Genomic DNA, 17,623 nt, shown 5'->3' with positions numbered 1-17,623 from the left:
TGAACAAATTTGACCAAGCCAAGCTCAAACTGTTCACGAGCTGTTCATGCTCATTATCACCTCTAGTGTTGATGACCAAATTGACTGAAATTATTTTTCCCTATAAAACGTTGAGGTGTTATCTAAGCATATATGCATACAAACTCATTGCAACGGAAACTCGTAAACAAAGAGTTTTGGGTACATATATGTGCAGCTCCATAAGTAACAAGTAGACAATCACCAATTCAAACATTGAAAGCCCAACGATTTAGGAAGAACTGCACTCAATCTATAAACTCTGTATTACCAAAGATGGTGTGTATAGAATTGGAGGATGTATGAATACAAATGGTTTACCTAGGGCAAGAAGGTAGATTAACTTGTCAACAATTTTCAAAAAGATGAAAAGAAGATGAAAGGTTGAAAATTTAAAAAATAATAAGAAGAAAGAATTAACCAAATGAGGGATGAAAGCTAAATACACACAACTATGAACCAACCAAATTATAGCAAATCCTCATCTTGAACTTCTGCTTATGTACTAGGGTATATGTTTGGACTGCCTTCCGCTGGATGTCTTTCTCCATGTACTAGGGGGCGGCATATCCCATTAACAAGAATAGGTAATCAATAGAAATTTAACCTTGAAGAAGAAGGTTGTTACTTCTCTCCTTGATTTCTTGAATTATATTGGGTGTCTGCAACTTTCACTTCACGTTTTTTCTTACCGCGCGAACTTCTTTTTTTGGATCGAGTTTTTGGAGGCCGTTTCACAGTATGCTCTTCGACAACATGCTGATCAGAAGCTATCACCTTCTCATTGGATGGGAGTTCCGGAGGAATGTCTGGCCATGGTGTATGCTTGGCAGGAACAGTTATCTCTAAAGGAGTGTCAATTACCCATCTGCATGAGAAAAAGAAAGAACATCATCCATCCAATGTCCCATGAAAATTTCTCGATCCAATCTCGCATAATAGACAATTGACTCTTCACGAGTAGGCTGTTGTTATGCTGCTTGAAAGCTTTATGGACCCCAATGGAAAGTGGAGAGCACAATAAAATCTTGTTTTTTGGGTAATTTTGGCAAAAGTTGGGAGAGGGGAGGGGGGGGGGGGTTCAGCAGAATCCTTAGAACGTCTTGTCATTTTTCTAAAATTACGAAAATATGCCAAAGGAATTTCACATTCTCTTTATGTCACAGTTATAAATCAGGAAGTCCTATAATGTCTGAGTCTATCTTAATATCTGATTGAAACAGCAATGCATGCAGAAAATTCTCTTTGTAATGCAGACACAGATTTCTCAAATAACTATCGTATGGTGCCAAGAGAAGTTTCAACAATTCATTGTGAATACAGGTCAATACAATATCTGAACATAATTAACTTAGATATGCGATTTTTTCAGGAATAACAAAGGAGTTAAAGAAAATTATGTGTTGCCCTCATGCCTGTATGCAGTATACTCTGCCAAAGCTCTAGAACTCTTAATACACACAAGAAAAAGAGATATCAATGTTTAGCTTCTCAGACAGCAAATATTAAGTGATCAGCAGTGATGTAATTGTAGACTAACTAGGGAGTATTAAAAAATTTATGTCTTTGATTTTTACAATACATGGTCAAGATTAAGAATTAATACACAAACTTCCTCTTCAACAGCTTGATATTAGAAAAAATCCCTCATCTGGCCCAATCTGCACCCCTCTAAACCCCAAAGGTATAAAAGACAGAAAATAGGGTCCATGAGTTGCTAAAGGAGGCATTAATGAGCAGCCTAACCGGTTCTATGAGCAGAAGACAACTGCAGAATCCTATGGAGGTGTACAAATCACATGGGGGGTACCTCAAATATTAAAAAGAGCTAGGCATGAAAAAGTCTGATACATATATTTCACTACTCGAGAGATCAGAAAACTAAGTTGCTATCTATCCACAAGGCAAAATTATCTTAGAAGGGTAAAAAATAAACCACTCCTCTTCTCCAAGGCTTAAGGCACCCTTGCACACTTGACAAGATATTATCTGTCAGCCGTAATGAGAGGATGAGAGCCAGCAGACAGCTTCACTCAAACCAAACTAAATTATCAAGCTCAAAAGATAGATTCATAGAGCGACAGAGTAAAGAGTAAAGAAAAAAAGACAAGCCATTGTACTGAAGGTAGCTTTCAGAATAACAATATCACGGTGATAGATACTCATACCACAAAGTGAACATCAAAATTACAATGTAGAATAATGGTATAAAAGCAAGATACTCCCCAAGGGTATGATAATTGATTATGTATCAATTTTAAGGCATCAAGCTATTCTTGGGAAACACATGGCAAATTGAGACAATATGGTAAGGATGGGTTTTTTTTGTTTCAGAGTTTAAAGGCCATCGACAGAGATTTAAGAGAGCATATCAAAACCACAGTATCCAAACGCTACCCATCTAAAGTCCTGAACACTCAAGGCAAGAAACCCTGATCAAGCTAAAATAATACAGGCAGAGAATCTGTGCGGCCAATTCCTTAAAAATGATCTTCAAGGGACCAATTGGCATAAGGATAAAGAATAGTAATCAAAAGTTGAATGCATTAAATTTGGGTAAAGAGAGCAATCAAAGAGTAGGTGTCAGGAAAGAGAAAAATAATGAAATGGGAAGAGTATGAAACAAGTATAGAGTTCTTTTCAGAATATCCCATAATGAAAAGTGTAGCTCATTTTGGGACAGAGAGAGAATTCATGAAGTTCATTCACAAACTCTATAAAATGAACCACAAAAATTCTCAGCAGAAAAGGGAAGGGGCATTAACCTAGTAATCACTGCACACTTTCATAAAGAGTCCGATTCCATGATATGAGAACAATTATCTATTATGTATCAGTATCAAGATCAATTACATCTAGTGAATCTAACCAGTCGAAACACCTTCTCAGTAAAGGAGCGAAAGGTTAGACTGCGTAACACACCTTTTCAGTAAGGTGAGGCACACTGCCGTCTAGCCTCACGAGTATGAATTACCATATGCTAGGTCCAAGTTAAGTCCTTCAACAAATTCTCCGGCGAGAGAGAGAAGAGTGTCCAAGCCCATCCACAAATTTATAATGTTTGAGCTGAATTACTACATATAAGTTGAATCAGATTTGGCATCATCAGGGAGATAATCTTATGGTGCTGTTAAATCTATTATCATATTCTGTCACTAAATTACATATCTTCGCCAAGAGGTGTAGTTGATCCCAATGGAGTTAGAAAGATAGCATTAAAGCACCACAAGGAATTCATGGAGAAAAGCATTTGCACATTTCCTAAATGTGAAAGATTACCAGATTTTAAGTAACTATAGGTGATAGGTCCTTATATATTATTTGATCTACAAAAGAAGTTGTAAGTAGGAAAGTCATTAGAAAAGATCGTAGGTGTCGTGCCTGGATTATGCCGGACTTCGTCACTATGATACGTGTTAGGATAAATTTAGGAGTATTTCTTAAATTTATCTATCTAGAAGTGTTTAACTAGACATATCTATCTACAAGTGTTCAGTTAGAGATAATATTTATTGGTATTATATTTAGTTTAGGATATGTTTTCCTAGTTCTACCTAAGTTAGGTTTTATATGATTTTACTATAAATATTTCCTTTGAGTTAATAATAATTGGAACATTTTCCCTTTCAATCTATTTTATCATGGTATCAAGAGCAAGATCATCTTGGGTGAACTATAAAACCTAACTGAGGTAGAACTAGCAAAACATATCCTAAACTAAATATAATACTAATAGATATTATCTCTAAATAAACACTTGTAGATAGATATGTCTAGGTAAACACTTCTAGATAGATAGATTTAGGAAATACTCCTAAATCTATCCTAACAATACGACTATAACTGACATTATCCCATAAACCTTCAATAAGACCAAACTCATAGGGTTCTGAAGAATCTTCTTTCAATGATCCAAGCCCACGCTTATCTCTCACCATCAACAAATGAGTAAGACCAGCACTCGGTGTTCCATATTTGACATTATTCCTTTCCTCACCCTGCCAGAAGTCATGGATAAACAGGCTCTAGGATGCTTCCTTTAAATAATCTACCTATGACCAGGATTACTTAGCAAAACATGCTCAGGATGTCAATTGTCTTACAAACTATTTGTAACCTATGAACATAATATATGATTAAATACGCACAAATCCTCTTGTTCATTCTCCCAGTGTTTGGGATTTGGACCCATGCTAGATGATAGTATTCTCATCTTTTCAATGGTCAAGAACCAAAATGTTCAAACTTCGTTGGCAGTTCATCCTGCACCCTAGACAACTAAACCCAGAAACTACTCCATAAGACTCCCTCTATTTCTGAAAATTAGTTACACTTCTCTTCTCACAAGAACCAAGGAAATAGGGGAAAACTTAGTGGGAGAAACAGAAAAGGTAGGGTTAAGGAGAGAAACAATTAAAAAGTAAGGAGATATGAGTGATAAAGTAAAAAGTTGTGGTATGGCTCGTGCAAAATAGGAAAAAAAAAAGGAATTGAGTAATTTTTTGTGAAACATACTAAAAAGGAAAGAGTAAATCTTTGTGAAAATTCGGGGAGTACAACATAACATTTATGAAGGTGACGTCTTACCATCAAAGGAACAACTAAGACCACTTCCTCTTGCAACTTTTATATTCCGTTAATGCTTCCCCATAACAAGGTCATACACACAGGTTAGAGTGTTTTGAGCATAAATAGATAAATGAGATATATCTCAAAAAATAATTATACTGGTTTTTCAATAAACTAGGCATTTCATGAGGACTTGTACCAAATGGTGAATCAAAATTTGCTCTTTAATTCCAGCTAGTTCAATGTGTCTAATAAATGGCTACATCTTCAGGAATGATCCATTTTACTACATAGACCTATAGAACGACGGAACTAACTATTCAATTTTCAACCAATCACCTACTTAGGTTATTTAAGTACAGATATACATCCATTGCCAAAGATGCCCCTAACAATCATAGCTACCCAAGAAAATGCATGTATCTCGATGTTTGTCTCTTTCTCTCTATAATTATCAATTACTCCAATTTTTTTATAATTATTCCCGTCTAATTTTCATATTTGTCAATGCGCAACTTTAACCATTAAACTATTTGTATATTAGTAATAAACTATAAAAGTTAGATAAACTATAAAAGTTAGATATTTTTAATTATTCCCCTCTAATTTTCATATTTGTTGATGCGCAACTTTAACCATTAAACTATTTATATATTAGTAATAAACTATAAAAGTTAGATATTTTGAAGATATGCATTAAGACATATCCAATGATATTTCACAAAATAACATTATTTTCAACATCGTATCAGTCTAAAAACAAATTGTCAATGTGAGGGGTGTGAGTAGTGCAAAATCTAAGTGTAACAACTATATAGATAGAGGGAGTATGTGGGAGTGGATATGTGTACTTCGAATAATCCTTGTTTAGCGTCACGTTTCATTAGCAACTGAAGCCCTGTTCTTTTGGGCTAAACTGAAATTGAATTGAACTGAAACAAGTTGAACTGAAATGAATTAAAATTGTGAGAAGAAAGTAACTGAAATGAACTAAAATTGTGTCCAAAAGAAAACGCCTTAAAAGGGTCTTTTCATTATTGATGTTTTGCATCTAACTAATGCTAGTCTAAAACAATCTAATTCTAGACTTTGCCTTAGATTAAAGTTGCCAAGCTTTATTACGACTGCAGAAAACCAAGTAAATCCACATGTCTTACATCCTTAAAAATCACACTTTTTTTCTAAAAGAGAAAATCACAAAAAATGCCTAATTTTTTTCATAGTAATAACTAACTTCTTAGAAGAACTATTGTAACGAAATGGTGTTTTAATTGACCAAGTTGTTTGAACTCTTAAGTCTTAAGTATCTAGGTAACTAATCTAACAACCTTGCTTTCAAAGACATTGTAGAAGAGTGGGTAAGAAGATGAACTTGTCATTTTAAAAGCTTAAATCACCTCCTGATGAAAGATTCCATAAAAAATGAAATTAGATATCAGAGTTCCCTAAGAAAGTATATACAGAAAACTCCCTAGAATGGGGTGAACAACATTCCTACCTTTTATTCCATAAAATATCCACCGTGACCTTTCATCATCGCAAATGCTAAACTTTGAACATCAATATTTAATATTATAATGATATAACATGACCATCTATTTTAGTCATACCTTTTGAAAAATAAATTTTATATAGGTAGGTTTAAATTACTGAGTACACATCAAAATATCTTTAAAAAAATTAATGGCCAAGGTATAACAAACTTTGAACCAGATTATCAAAGTGAAAGCTTTATGGGGAAGATAGAGTTTAAATTTATAGTATAATGCCATTGTTCTATTCAACTCATTTTTGCTTATAAGAACTTATCTGACCTTATTTGAACTTATCTTAACTTACTAGACCTTTATTTTGTGAGAGCGTCAGAGCTTATTTTTGCTGAACTTATCGAAACTTATTAGGCCTTCTTAGACTTTATCTGAACTTATGTTTTCTAGACAAGGATTAAAAACAAGGTGAACAAAGGCCCGATATCATCTAATTGCATGGCAAATAAAACATGGAATCGACAAATTTGGCCACAAATACAACATTTCTAGAGAATTACACCTCAGGTTAAGAAACTTGGATTATCCCAGCAAGAAACCTTAAAATTCAAACTAAAAAGGAAACGCTTCTAAATGACAGAAGAGCAATGAGCAACAATGAAAACTCGGTCTAATTTCAGATAGATAAAAAAACAAAAAGAGGAAAGGATTCGAGTTAATCCATATTACTATATGAAAATTTTAGTGAATTATATAAGCTTATTAATTAAAGGTTAATAATAGAATCTTGTACTTCCTCCATCCCTCTTTTGTTGTTCCTAACTTCCTACAGAGAATGTGGGGCAAAACCATGGAAAACTGGGCTAAAAGAAAGGGCGTGGGTGGATTTCACGGGGCTAGGACCTTATATGCGAGGCATTGAGGGGTAAATGATAAACTGAAAAAAATAAAAAAGGGAAATGAAGATGTAGGCAATTGAAGAAAAGTTTCCCAACAGAAACAACAACAAAGAAAGGAAGAAGAAGAAAAGGGAGCGTAGAGAGTATTATGGAAGTGACATGTTAGTTACTCTAAGACAATTGTGACTTCTTTGTGCTACAAGATGACATAGTACGGCAAACTATATAACATCTTACAATAGCATAGAAGATATCACCGAAGACTTGTTCTAAATACATTAAAAAGTAAAATGAGGGTATCTAACTTTTTCTCTATGAGCTATGATGCAAAAGCAAATTACTTCCTCCATCCCGAATTAAATGCAACAAATTCACTTTTACGCATGCCGAGGCATTATTTTGACCACAAATATCTATAATTACATAAAAATAAAAATTATAAAAATTAAATTTTATGAAAGTACGTCACGAGACGAATCTAACAAGAACCCACTTCACTATGTTTTTCATTATGTACAAGTCACAAATCTTAGTCAAAGTGAAAATTGTGAATAGTGAAAAAAAAAAAGAATTGTTACATTTAATTCGAAATGGAGGAAGTATTGAAGATGACGCGCAAGCGTCAAGTACAAATCAATTATGTGATAGCAGGCAACACTTTTCATTCAATGCTGATATGGTCACAAGTCAATCTATTGTTAACATATACAAGCAAATATGAAGTTAGCTTAATGGCATCATTGGGGACCTGCCAAGCGCCGACCTTTTAAATACTTCCTCCATTTCAACTTAGTTGTGACGCTTTTAAAATCACAGACTCCTAGGTAATTTTTGGAGAGGAGAGAGATAGAGAAAGAAAACAAAATGATCTCATGTGATAGAAGAGAGATAGAGAGAAGTTATCACCTAAAATGAAAGTGTAACATCTAATTTGAAAATTCCTAAAATAGAATGTGTCACTATTAAATTGAAACGGAGGAAGTAATTAAAATGACCACAATATTGCTAGCTGTTCTCCAATTTCTGCTTACCGACATCATTACCTTCTAGGGGTGGTTGAATCTAGAAGTTATACGTCTGAATTATGAATCAAACATCTATAAAGCTTAACAACGTTATTTATACTCATAGTAGCAATATCCATGTAGACCAAAATATCTTTTCGCACCTTCATATGAGTATATGACCCAATCAAATAAACCAGAAAAGAACTTCTCACGGCCAAAAATAATCATTATTTGTCAAAATTTACTCCTACACTGATTTTATCTTTTTAGTACAATGACACTATGCCTCGGCCTTATCTGTAAAATATAAATATCAATTTATAATCTCAACAACATTATCCTAACTCATTGTAGCGACGTCCATGTAGACCAGACCATAAAATCTTTCTAAGACCAAGACCAACAATACTAGAAGAAAGACTCAGAACACATAAAAAGAATCCTCTTCAGTCAGATATCAGTCCTCCACTGTCAGTTTCTGTTACTTTTACATAAGAATATGCCTCAGCACTAAATAAACTGTTCCTTGAATTAGAAAGTGAAGCATGAAAAGAGATTTTAAACTTCCGCTTTTCCCAAAATACACCCCAAGGCTACAGATTAAAACTGATATTATGATAACTGAATCTAAACTCTGTTTCCTCATTGACAATTCTACAGGACAAGCATCAATTTTAGAACGCTTCTGGTCTCTAGATAGGCAAATGACAGAAGCTTCTCCAGATAGGCAAATGACAGAAGTGTCTCCAAATAGGCAAATGGCAGAAGTTTGATTCACGACACATGCGAGGAAAATAAGGTTCGAATTTCCAACCCAGCAAGACTATGAAGAGGTGAGGTCACCCAATCTTTGGCATTGAATGGAAAAATGGTTCTTTGAAGCAAAATAAAATCCAAAACTCAAGCCACCAATACAGAGTGTCATATACTTCCTCCGCTTATAAATAGTTGCACCATTTCTAACTTTTACGCATATCGATGTATGATTTCAACCATTAATATCTTTAATTATCAATAAGTAAAAATTATAAAAAAAATTATATTAAAAAAATTTACATCGAGACAAATTTAACAAGATCCCACATGACTATGTTTTTCCTAAAATATAAATCACCAAAGACAATCTAAATATAAAATGTGAATAGTGCACAAAATGGAAATGGTGCAACTATTTCTAAATGGAGGAAGTACATTCCTGTCCAAAGAGGCTGCTCTAGACCTCCAAGAAATAGGGGAAGTTGAAGGGGATACATCCTTTACTAACAAAAAAGCACAGCAGTTCATGATTGACTCTCTAAAGTCCCATAGAATAAGATGCGTGCAAATGGGCAATTACTATGCCAATATATGGAAAACGGAACAATCAAGAATTGCAAGCTGATCTTAATTATTTTATCGAATCTCTATAGGGTGTCTCCAATATATAAGGCAATAAAACAATTTCAGCTTTTATAATGGTACAACAAACTTTTCTAGATTCTATATTAGCAAACTAGCACAGACTACAGGTAAATAGAGGTGGATGGGAATTCAGATAAAGTCATAATATAAGCAACATCAACTTCAGACATATAATCAAATGATAGCAAGAAATAATAGCGAAGTAGGCAACTAACCCAGAAGGAAATTTGCTGTCTGCGCGAGCTTCTACACGGAGCCACCATAGCAACACCTTGCGTCCACAGCTTCCAAGGGGTTCTACTGCAGAAAAATCATTCAGCAGCGATAGGGGGCTTTCTACGCTCTCATCGACCAAAGTATCCAAATCTTTCATCCATTCTGGCTTATCAACACTATCCTGCCAGAACAACCTTGAATTCAACACAAACCCAGCCCACTCAATCTTCCTTGGTAAAACAGTCCCTATATCTCCAATGTAAATCGCGCTCTTTTCAACATAAGGCCTTGCGTCAAAAGTGTGCCAACCTATCAAGTTCTCCGATGAATTGCACGCTGGACCCTGAATGGGCAACGTACTCTCCTCATTCTCCACCTTCTCTGTTTGCAAAGGCTCGTTAGGATCGCCTGAATGCACAAGAATCCCAACAGAAAGAGCCCCAACTCTGTTCACTTTCTGTACCTCATCAAAGAACTCCATACTGTGCATATTACTATCATCTGCAAAAACCACTATACCATCCAATTTCCGGTCTCTCACCAATCTGCCCCCATAACCAAATTAAGCCAACATCAAAATTCAATCTAGAAATTCTAACATACCTACATAAGCAATGCTCTAACATTCTAGTATTATACCTTTCCATTTCTTCCTTTCCCATAGATACCAATGCAAGATAACACTTAAATTTCCACAAAACATAAACAGATACCACAATCAAAATCTACAGCAACTAAAATTCACACTATATCCATAAATGAATCCTACATTGCAATTCAGATTCATACACATATCAATCAATAACTTCTTTCAAGCAACCAAATTTAAAGTATATTCTACAATATCCCTCAACTTCAACCAAAGTTACATACAAAACATCAAAATTAAACAACTAACCTCAATGCCTGGACCCTCATAAGATCCTCCACCCGGTGCCTCTCCGCCCAAGTAACCGGCATCGACCGACCAAACCCAATGTGGATAGTCCTCAACCTCGATTTCGCAATCAACGTAGCGGTTTCATTCGTCGGTCCACCCGCCTCAACGACGATCCAAACAACCTCATAAGGAACATTCATAAGTGAATGCATAACACCAGTCAAATGAAGAGCCTGAAAAGTTCGAACATAAGTAGGAGTGATCACAATAACAGTACTAGGTTCTTTCACACCATATTGCATTCTCTGCTCCTTTTGAACTCTCTCCAGAATCCGGTGGGCCCGCATCACTTCCTCCGGGTTCGGGTGGGGCCACGGTCGGATCAAGATCCCATGACGACCGACAACAACTTTACTCGCAACCGTCCGATTCTCCGGTACCGGAGGTTGCAAGATCGCCGGAGATGGATTCTCTAGGGTTCGGAAAAACGGCACAGTAATCGAGGAAGAGTTTGAAGGTGTGGAATTTGGGGAAAATAGAAGAAAAAACACTAAACGAGAAAATCGGAAACCTAAAACGAGGCTAATTAAGCAGCATAATCCATGAAGAACTAACCAGAATAATGTTACCGGAGATTTGATTGCGCCGTCAACAGTGGCGTCAACTGACCGGAAACTGTTGCTTCGACGACCAGTAGCTTGTTGTTGAAGCAACGAGAGCTGCTTCATTGTTTTATTGTTTGTTTATGGTGTGAAAGTGTGAGAGATTGAGCTTGAATGCTTGAATTGTTCAACAATGGCGTCTGGTTTTTGAAGTTAAAGATGTAGGGAAAAAAGTTGGTGGGTGGTAAGAATCAATGAAGAAAATTGAGGAAACTTGAGATTTAAGAATGGATTTGAAGGGGAGTTTGATTAATGGTCACTTTCTAATACCTACTGGGTACTGGTTAATTTCTGTTTGATAATTGCTAGTATTGTTGTTGATTGTCTGTGTTGTGTTGGAGAGAGAATTTGGAAAAGGTGAAGTTTTTTCGGACATGGAAATGGAAATCGGACAAAAATGGGATTTTCCGGATTTTATTTAGGGATTAGCCACGTAATACGTTATTTGTAATACTTCAATGAGAAGAGACATAATAATGGGGTATTATTTTAAAGATTTTGCTAATTTCAAAGTTTTTTATGCGAGGGAATTATTTTACTTCCTCTAAGACATAATGTGTATTATTTGTGAGCTATGATAAGGGTGACAATGAGATGAGACAACTCGCAAACTACTCAAGATCGACTCAGTCAAAACTCGACTCGAGATGTTGGTGAGTCGAGTTGAGCAACTCGATACTCGACTCCAAAACTCGTGAGAAGCTCGAATACCTAATTATCAATAGCAAAAAAACTAAATTTAACATTTTTCTACCTTATTGTTGCTTGTAACATGAGACACTTGCAAGCTACTCAAAATCTACTCGGTCAAAACTCGACTCGAGTGAGCTCGACTCAACTCAAACTCGACTTGAAATGCTAACGAGTCGAGTCGAGCTAGCTCAAACTCGAACTCGACTCGCATCATTGCCACCCCTAGCTATGATATTGATATATATGAAGTATATATATATGAAGGTGATATGGAACGAGACGGGTTCGGCTCGGGCCATCCCTAGAAAAAGTCCATTGGTTTGGTCGGGCCGAGCCAAATCATTGAACCAAAGTCTCGTTATTTCAGGCAGAAAAAAAAAATGAGCTTTTCGGACAAAACTCGGATTGTGCCGAAATTTAGAGTAACAAAACATTTCCGTCTTATCCAAAACCCAAAAAAATCAGGTCAAACCAGGCTTGAAACAAGGCCAAAAAAATTTGGGGCAAGGGGAGCTAATTTGATCAGCTTTAGATATTCCTTTGCTGCAGTTATTACGTTACGCAGGAAGTATGTTTTAGATGGACGTTAGTGCCATTTATTAATCATGAGAAAGATTTCATAAGTACATATGATGGGATCTTCAATGGGCAATGACATTTCCCACGTTGCTCAATTCTGAAAGGCACTAACCTAGTTTGGTAATGGGTTATATAATTACCATCCCTACACACATGAGAACAAACAACATAATCGAAATCTTTGCTATGAGTAAGAGCGTCCTCTAAAATGCAATTGAGATCACCTAAGTAGCATCCACCGTTAAAGAGACGAAAAATAAGAATCGAACACTCTGATTAAAGAAAAAATTGGGAGAAACCATGTGTAACACCCGACAAATCTCTATTTTTCAAAATACCTTTTCAATATAAATGAATTATCAAACCATTATCACTCGTGTGATAACGTATCGGCTTATTCATAATTTTGCAGCGGAAATAATAATAAATAAACTTTAGAAATAAAACTTTGTCAACGAAAAAGTCAACTCTAAAAGTCAAAGCAACGTAAAGTTAAAGTCAACCTCAAAAGTAAAAGTCAACCACAATAGTCAAAGTTGACTGTGAGAATTATAAAGCCAATGCAAAAATATAAAGTCAACACAAGCTGATCTCCAAAATCCGAACCCGTAATGAATCATCTTCGAACCTGTAATGGACTATTGATTCCGAAAGACTTCTCACCAAATGGGTCATCACATGATCAATAAGGCATAGCTATGATCAACACACACACAAAGCACGTAATCAACAAAATTGAGTACTACATAGCAAATAAATAAAAAAAAAACTTAACATAATACTAATAAATATTAAACAGGGATAACTAATAGTATAATAACATCGCATACTACTTTTATTGAACTAAACTCCATAACTACTAGATTAATTATTTTAGATGGAATAGTCAATGGAACGAGTTGTCTAAACCAAATCAGTCTCCAATCTCGAAGACGAAGTACGTGCGCGACTTCGTACTCCCCTGACCTACGATATCAAGGAACTTTTAAAATAATAATAGGGCACGGTGATCAATCCGGTCCTAATAAAAGTCATGTGCTACCAATATGTACTACAACTCATATTTGTCCAACACTTCAGAAGTGCACAAGCCTTAAACTATTGCTATCCATGTTTCACTTTACATGATTATAATTTATTCACTTGTTATAACTCACAAGTAGGACAACTAATACAATCATCAAACAATCGTAAACTTTCACTTTTATCTTAGGGTTTGATAAGGTGATCATCAACTTAACAACTCAAGATTAATTCCAACTTTTAAACCATAACTTTTCTTTATTTGTTGAACCAAGTAAATAACCAACCAACCTTTCATGGGTATAATAATCTACTTACAAAATAAGTCCGTCGATCCTCATAAAGTTTATATAATACAAAGGGGAAAACATGATTCAATCATGATTCAAGACAAACATAAATATTAATCCCTCATGTAAATTAATAAATTAAAGTTTCCAAATCACATATGCTTGCATTTCTTCCATACAAACATAATACCAACACCATAGCCAACATGCTTTATACAATGGTATAAAACATGCAAATCCAATTGAATATAAATCACATATGAACTAAAAATATATTACTATATACTAAAAGTGAAAACACTATTCAACTTTTTCCAAAAAAAACATCCTACGTGGCCCTTTCTCCTTCTTCCTTTTCTCGCTTAAATGCACAAACTACGTACACCAATTAACTTGATGTTTTAGCTTTGCTGCTAGAAAATAAGAGATTATAATTTTGAGACAAAACTTTTGTTATTCCCCTTAAAGTATACTTCTATTAGACAAAGGAGTTATTGGCACATCATAAAAAAAATTATTAAGTATTTCCTTAATTCTCAAAAACTATATAATCAAGTTTCAATTTCTTTCATGGTTCAACTTCTATTTTGGTTGCAGAAACATGGGGTGTTAGAGAAGGTATTATAGCATCGGTTTTGTTGGGCATCAATGACATTCATGTTGAAGGAGACAAACTAGTAGCGATTATAGAGAAATTTGGAAAATCGACTCTTTGATTCGTGATGCAGAGGCAGGTTTGAAGCGGTTCTTGAAGGTGCAAATCTCTCATTGCTTTAGGGAGGCTACTCAAGCGGCAGATTTCTTGGTTCATAAGGGTCATTTACGGTCTTCTCTTCACTATTGGTTTGAGGTTTTTGATAGGCGAGCTTCTCACAATCACTAGCAAGGATGTTTTAGGCTGTTCTTATCCTAAAGGCTAGCCTAACTTTTTCTTTCCTTACCAAAAAAATATCATTAATTGATTTATTTGATGTCACCAAAATTATTACTCTTCATTTCACCAAGATTTGACCCACACCACAATACCAACCTTTATCGTCGATAACAATGGCCTCCTCACACACTCTCTTACTACTTGCAGCTTTAATCTCTTGATTCGCCACCCATTCACCTTCATTGATGAAATTAAACCCCATCATCAATTTAGTAGCAGAAGATCTACATAATAATCAATTTTTATTATCTCTATCCTCGACAATATACGCTATGCTTACTCTTTTCCTCGATTCACCCACAAGTTCTTTTGCTCTATCTTCTTCATCAGTTCCTCACATATCTCCTCCCTTTTTAAACACTTGAAGAACCCTAAAAACATCAAAGATTTGAATTCTTTCTACATGTCCGCACCTCCATGGCCCATGATCCTACGATTCAAATAATTCACAATGTAGAGTATACTCTCGAATTCGACTTCTCTCTAATCTGATCTTTGATTAACGGTTTTCCCTTTATCCATCAAAACTGAGCTTCTCGACGACCTTTTGTTGTAAATTGACAAACAATATGAGAACACGCGCCTAATTTCGTCGAGGTGTTGATGAACAACATCGATTTCGAGATGAACAGGAAATATGGAGTTGAATTGGTGAAATTCGCGGAGTTGTTACACCATCACTTATGGTGTTACAGTTACACCCAAGAATTTATGTATCAATATATATTGTTAGAATATGTGTGTGAGAATTATAGCCCGTCACATATTGTTCTTCCTCTCAATACTAGGATGGTGCCATGCATGTCAATATGTCACAAATGATATGACATTTCTTAAAATACTCGTTTGTTATTTATACAATTGTAAAAAATAATGTTTATAAGAGGTCTTGAACCCTTTGACCTTTCACTTTGTAATCCAAAAAATACATTCATTTATGTTTATTGAATTCCCTATGCACCATTCGAGCCCAACAACTAATTTCTTTTTTTAATCAGAACTTAAAAAAATGCAAATGCATTAAACACAGAGAGAACTACTTCATTGGATTATATTTGAATTTTGATTCCAAAATGCTTTCCCAAATTCTCTATATCCTTCTACTAAGTTGCCTGTTGAAACACTACTTAAAACTGAGTTACCAGCTTGAAGCCTTGTATTATTGTAGGAGTGCCATTTAAGTGGCAGTGGCACCAAATAAAAACAACACAAACCTGCAATATGCAGGTTTTATTTGGTTCATAGTATAAGCATCCTAATTTGTACAATTTGTTTGGGCCCCTAGTCTGACCCAATAAACATCAGGAGGCACTTCCTTCAAGGCCTAGGTCTTATATGTCAAAGGAGATTCATCAGCTTTTAGGAAATAAAGCAACTTTACCTTAAAAAGATGGTGGCTCCCCTAGGTATTGGCATGCTCCCCAAAAGGGTTTCATGTTTGTGAAATCCTCAGCACTATAAATATCAACCATCTCATCAATGATCAGGTATTCAATTCTCACCTAACAAAATCAGAGCATCTCTCTCTAAACTTGCTTACTTTCTCTCTCTACCTCTCTACTCCGGACCAGTTTTTCCTTGTTTTGCAGGATTGACAGTTATGAGACTTGGGATTATAACCTAACTCGGGATTTGACTCTCACCATGAACACACTACTCTTTTGACTAGTTTCTAGGCAGAAACACAATTTTTTTTTTTGCTATAAATTTATTCATCCGTCATTTTATTTTTGACGTGATTTGATTTGTACATATTAATATTAATTTTAACGTTGATAAATGATGATTGACTCTCCTAAAAATAAATGGTTCATTGACGATGAGTTGCCTGCTAAAAGAATAAACATTTTCGTACAGAATGCCACACCCCTTCCTTCATAATACACAGGGGGAAACACATAAAGGCTGATACCATATCATGGCCCAGGGGATAGATAACGTGGCCCATTGGCCTGGTAGTTCAAAGAAGTATAGGGTTGTTGAAAGCAATAGCAACTCAACTAATACATAATTAGCATAATACACACTATGCATGTGTGTAATATTAATTTTTTTTCTCAATTAGTTATTCATTAGTAGTACAAAAAAATTGATTCGAAAAAACATTTATAAATTGTAATTTTTCAATATGGTTTTATTAAATCGATGTTTCGTTGATTTTAAAGTGGTTTGTTCAGGAAGTAACATGAGAGGTCAGGATAGGGATGACACTAGAATGAAGAATCCTACTGTAGTCCGTTCCTATCTGAAGGAAAAAATAGTCGAATATGACAAAAAGATATTCCGAATCCGACTCCGTTTAAAAAGTTCAATTCATCCCATAAAAGTGCGATATCCGAATTCAATACCAACTTTAAGACAATTAATTCTTTTTTATTTAGATTAATGTATTATGTATGTATAATCTGACTATCGATTAAAGAAATGATTGTTAAAAATAATAGAAATGTTTAAATTATTTGTACTATATAAATTTCCCTATGATTATTAAAAAAAACTGATAATTAGATTATTAATATTATAGAACATTTTTCTGTTAAAAAAAGTGGGTTGAAAAAAAGTCCAAATGAAAATTGGAAACAGACATTCGAATTTTAAGTCGGATCGGACTTGAATTTTCGAAATCGAATGTCGAAGTCGGACTCCGATATAAAATCCGACGTGTAAAGTCGGAGTCGGTCAAACCCATTCTCATCCCTGGGACAGGGTAAGCTAACTCCATCACGTATTCTTTGTGTGATTTTCTAACCTCGGCGGCATTATAAATAGTTAAATACGACTTGTTTTCATTTGCCTCGTACAGATATTATCCAAAAAAAATGCACGCACTTTGTTTTGAAATTCCCCAAAGCCTTGCTTGTAATTGCTTTGCCGTCGTCGTCTTTGACTTTGGTGTACGTGTCTCATGTCTGATGAGTGATGACCAAAAACAATGAAGGCTAAGCTTTTTGTCATGTTCCTCTAG

At 35.1% G+C, this 17,623-nt stretch overlaps 1 protein-coding gene across 1 annotated transcript; it reads right to left on the bottom strand.

Annotated features, from left to right (window-relative positions):
• Positions 1-249: 249 nt before the first annotated feature.
• On the bottom strand, positions 250-11,565 carry LOC104894876 (beta-1,4-xylosyltransferase IRX14). The gene is made up of 3 exons (XM_010681228.4): positions 10,496-11,565; positions 9,597-10,142; positions 250-886 (listed from the first exon to the last, which is right to left on the bottom strand). The coding sequence occupies exons 1-3, from the start codon at positions 11,203-11,205 to the stop codon at positions 643-645; spliced, it is 1,500 nt and encodes a 499-aa protein (XP_010679530.1). The 5' UTR covers positions 11,206-11,565; the 3' UTR covers positions 250-642.
• Between the last annotated feature and the right edge of the window lie 6,058 nt (positions 11,566-17,623).

This window comes from Beta vulgaris, chromosome 6 (assembly GCF_026745355.1).
Source record: "Beta vulgaris subsp. vulgaris cultivar EL10 chromosome 6, EL10.2, whole genome shotgun sequence".
Taxonomy (NCBI): Eukaryota; Viridiplantae; Streptophyta; class Magnoliopsida; order Caryophyllales; family Amaranthaceae; genus Beta; species Beta vulgaris.
This window is presented reverse-complemented; position numbering and strand designations above follow the sequence as displayed.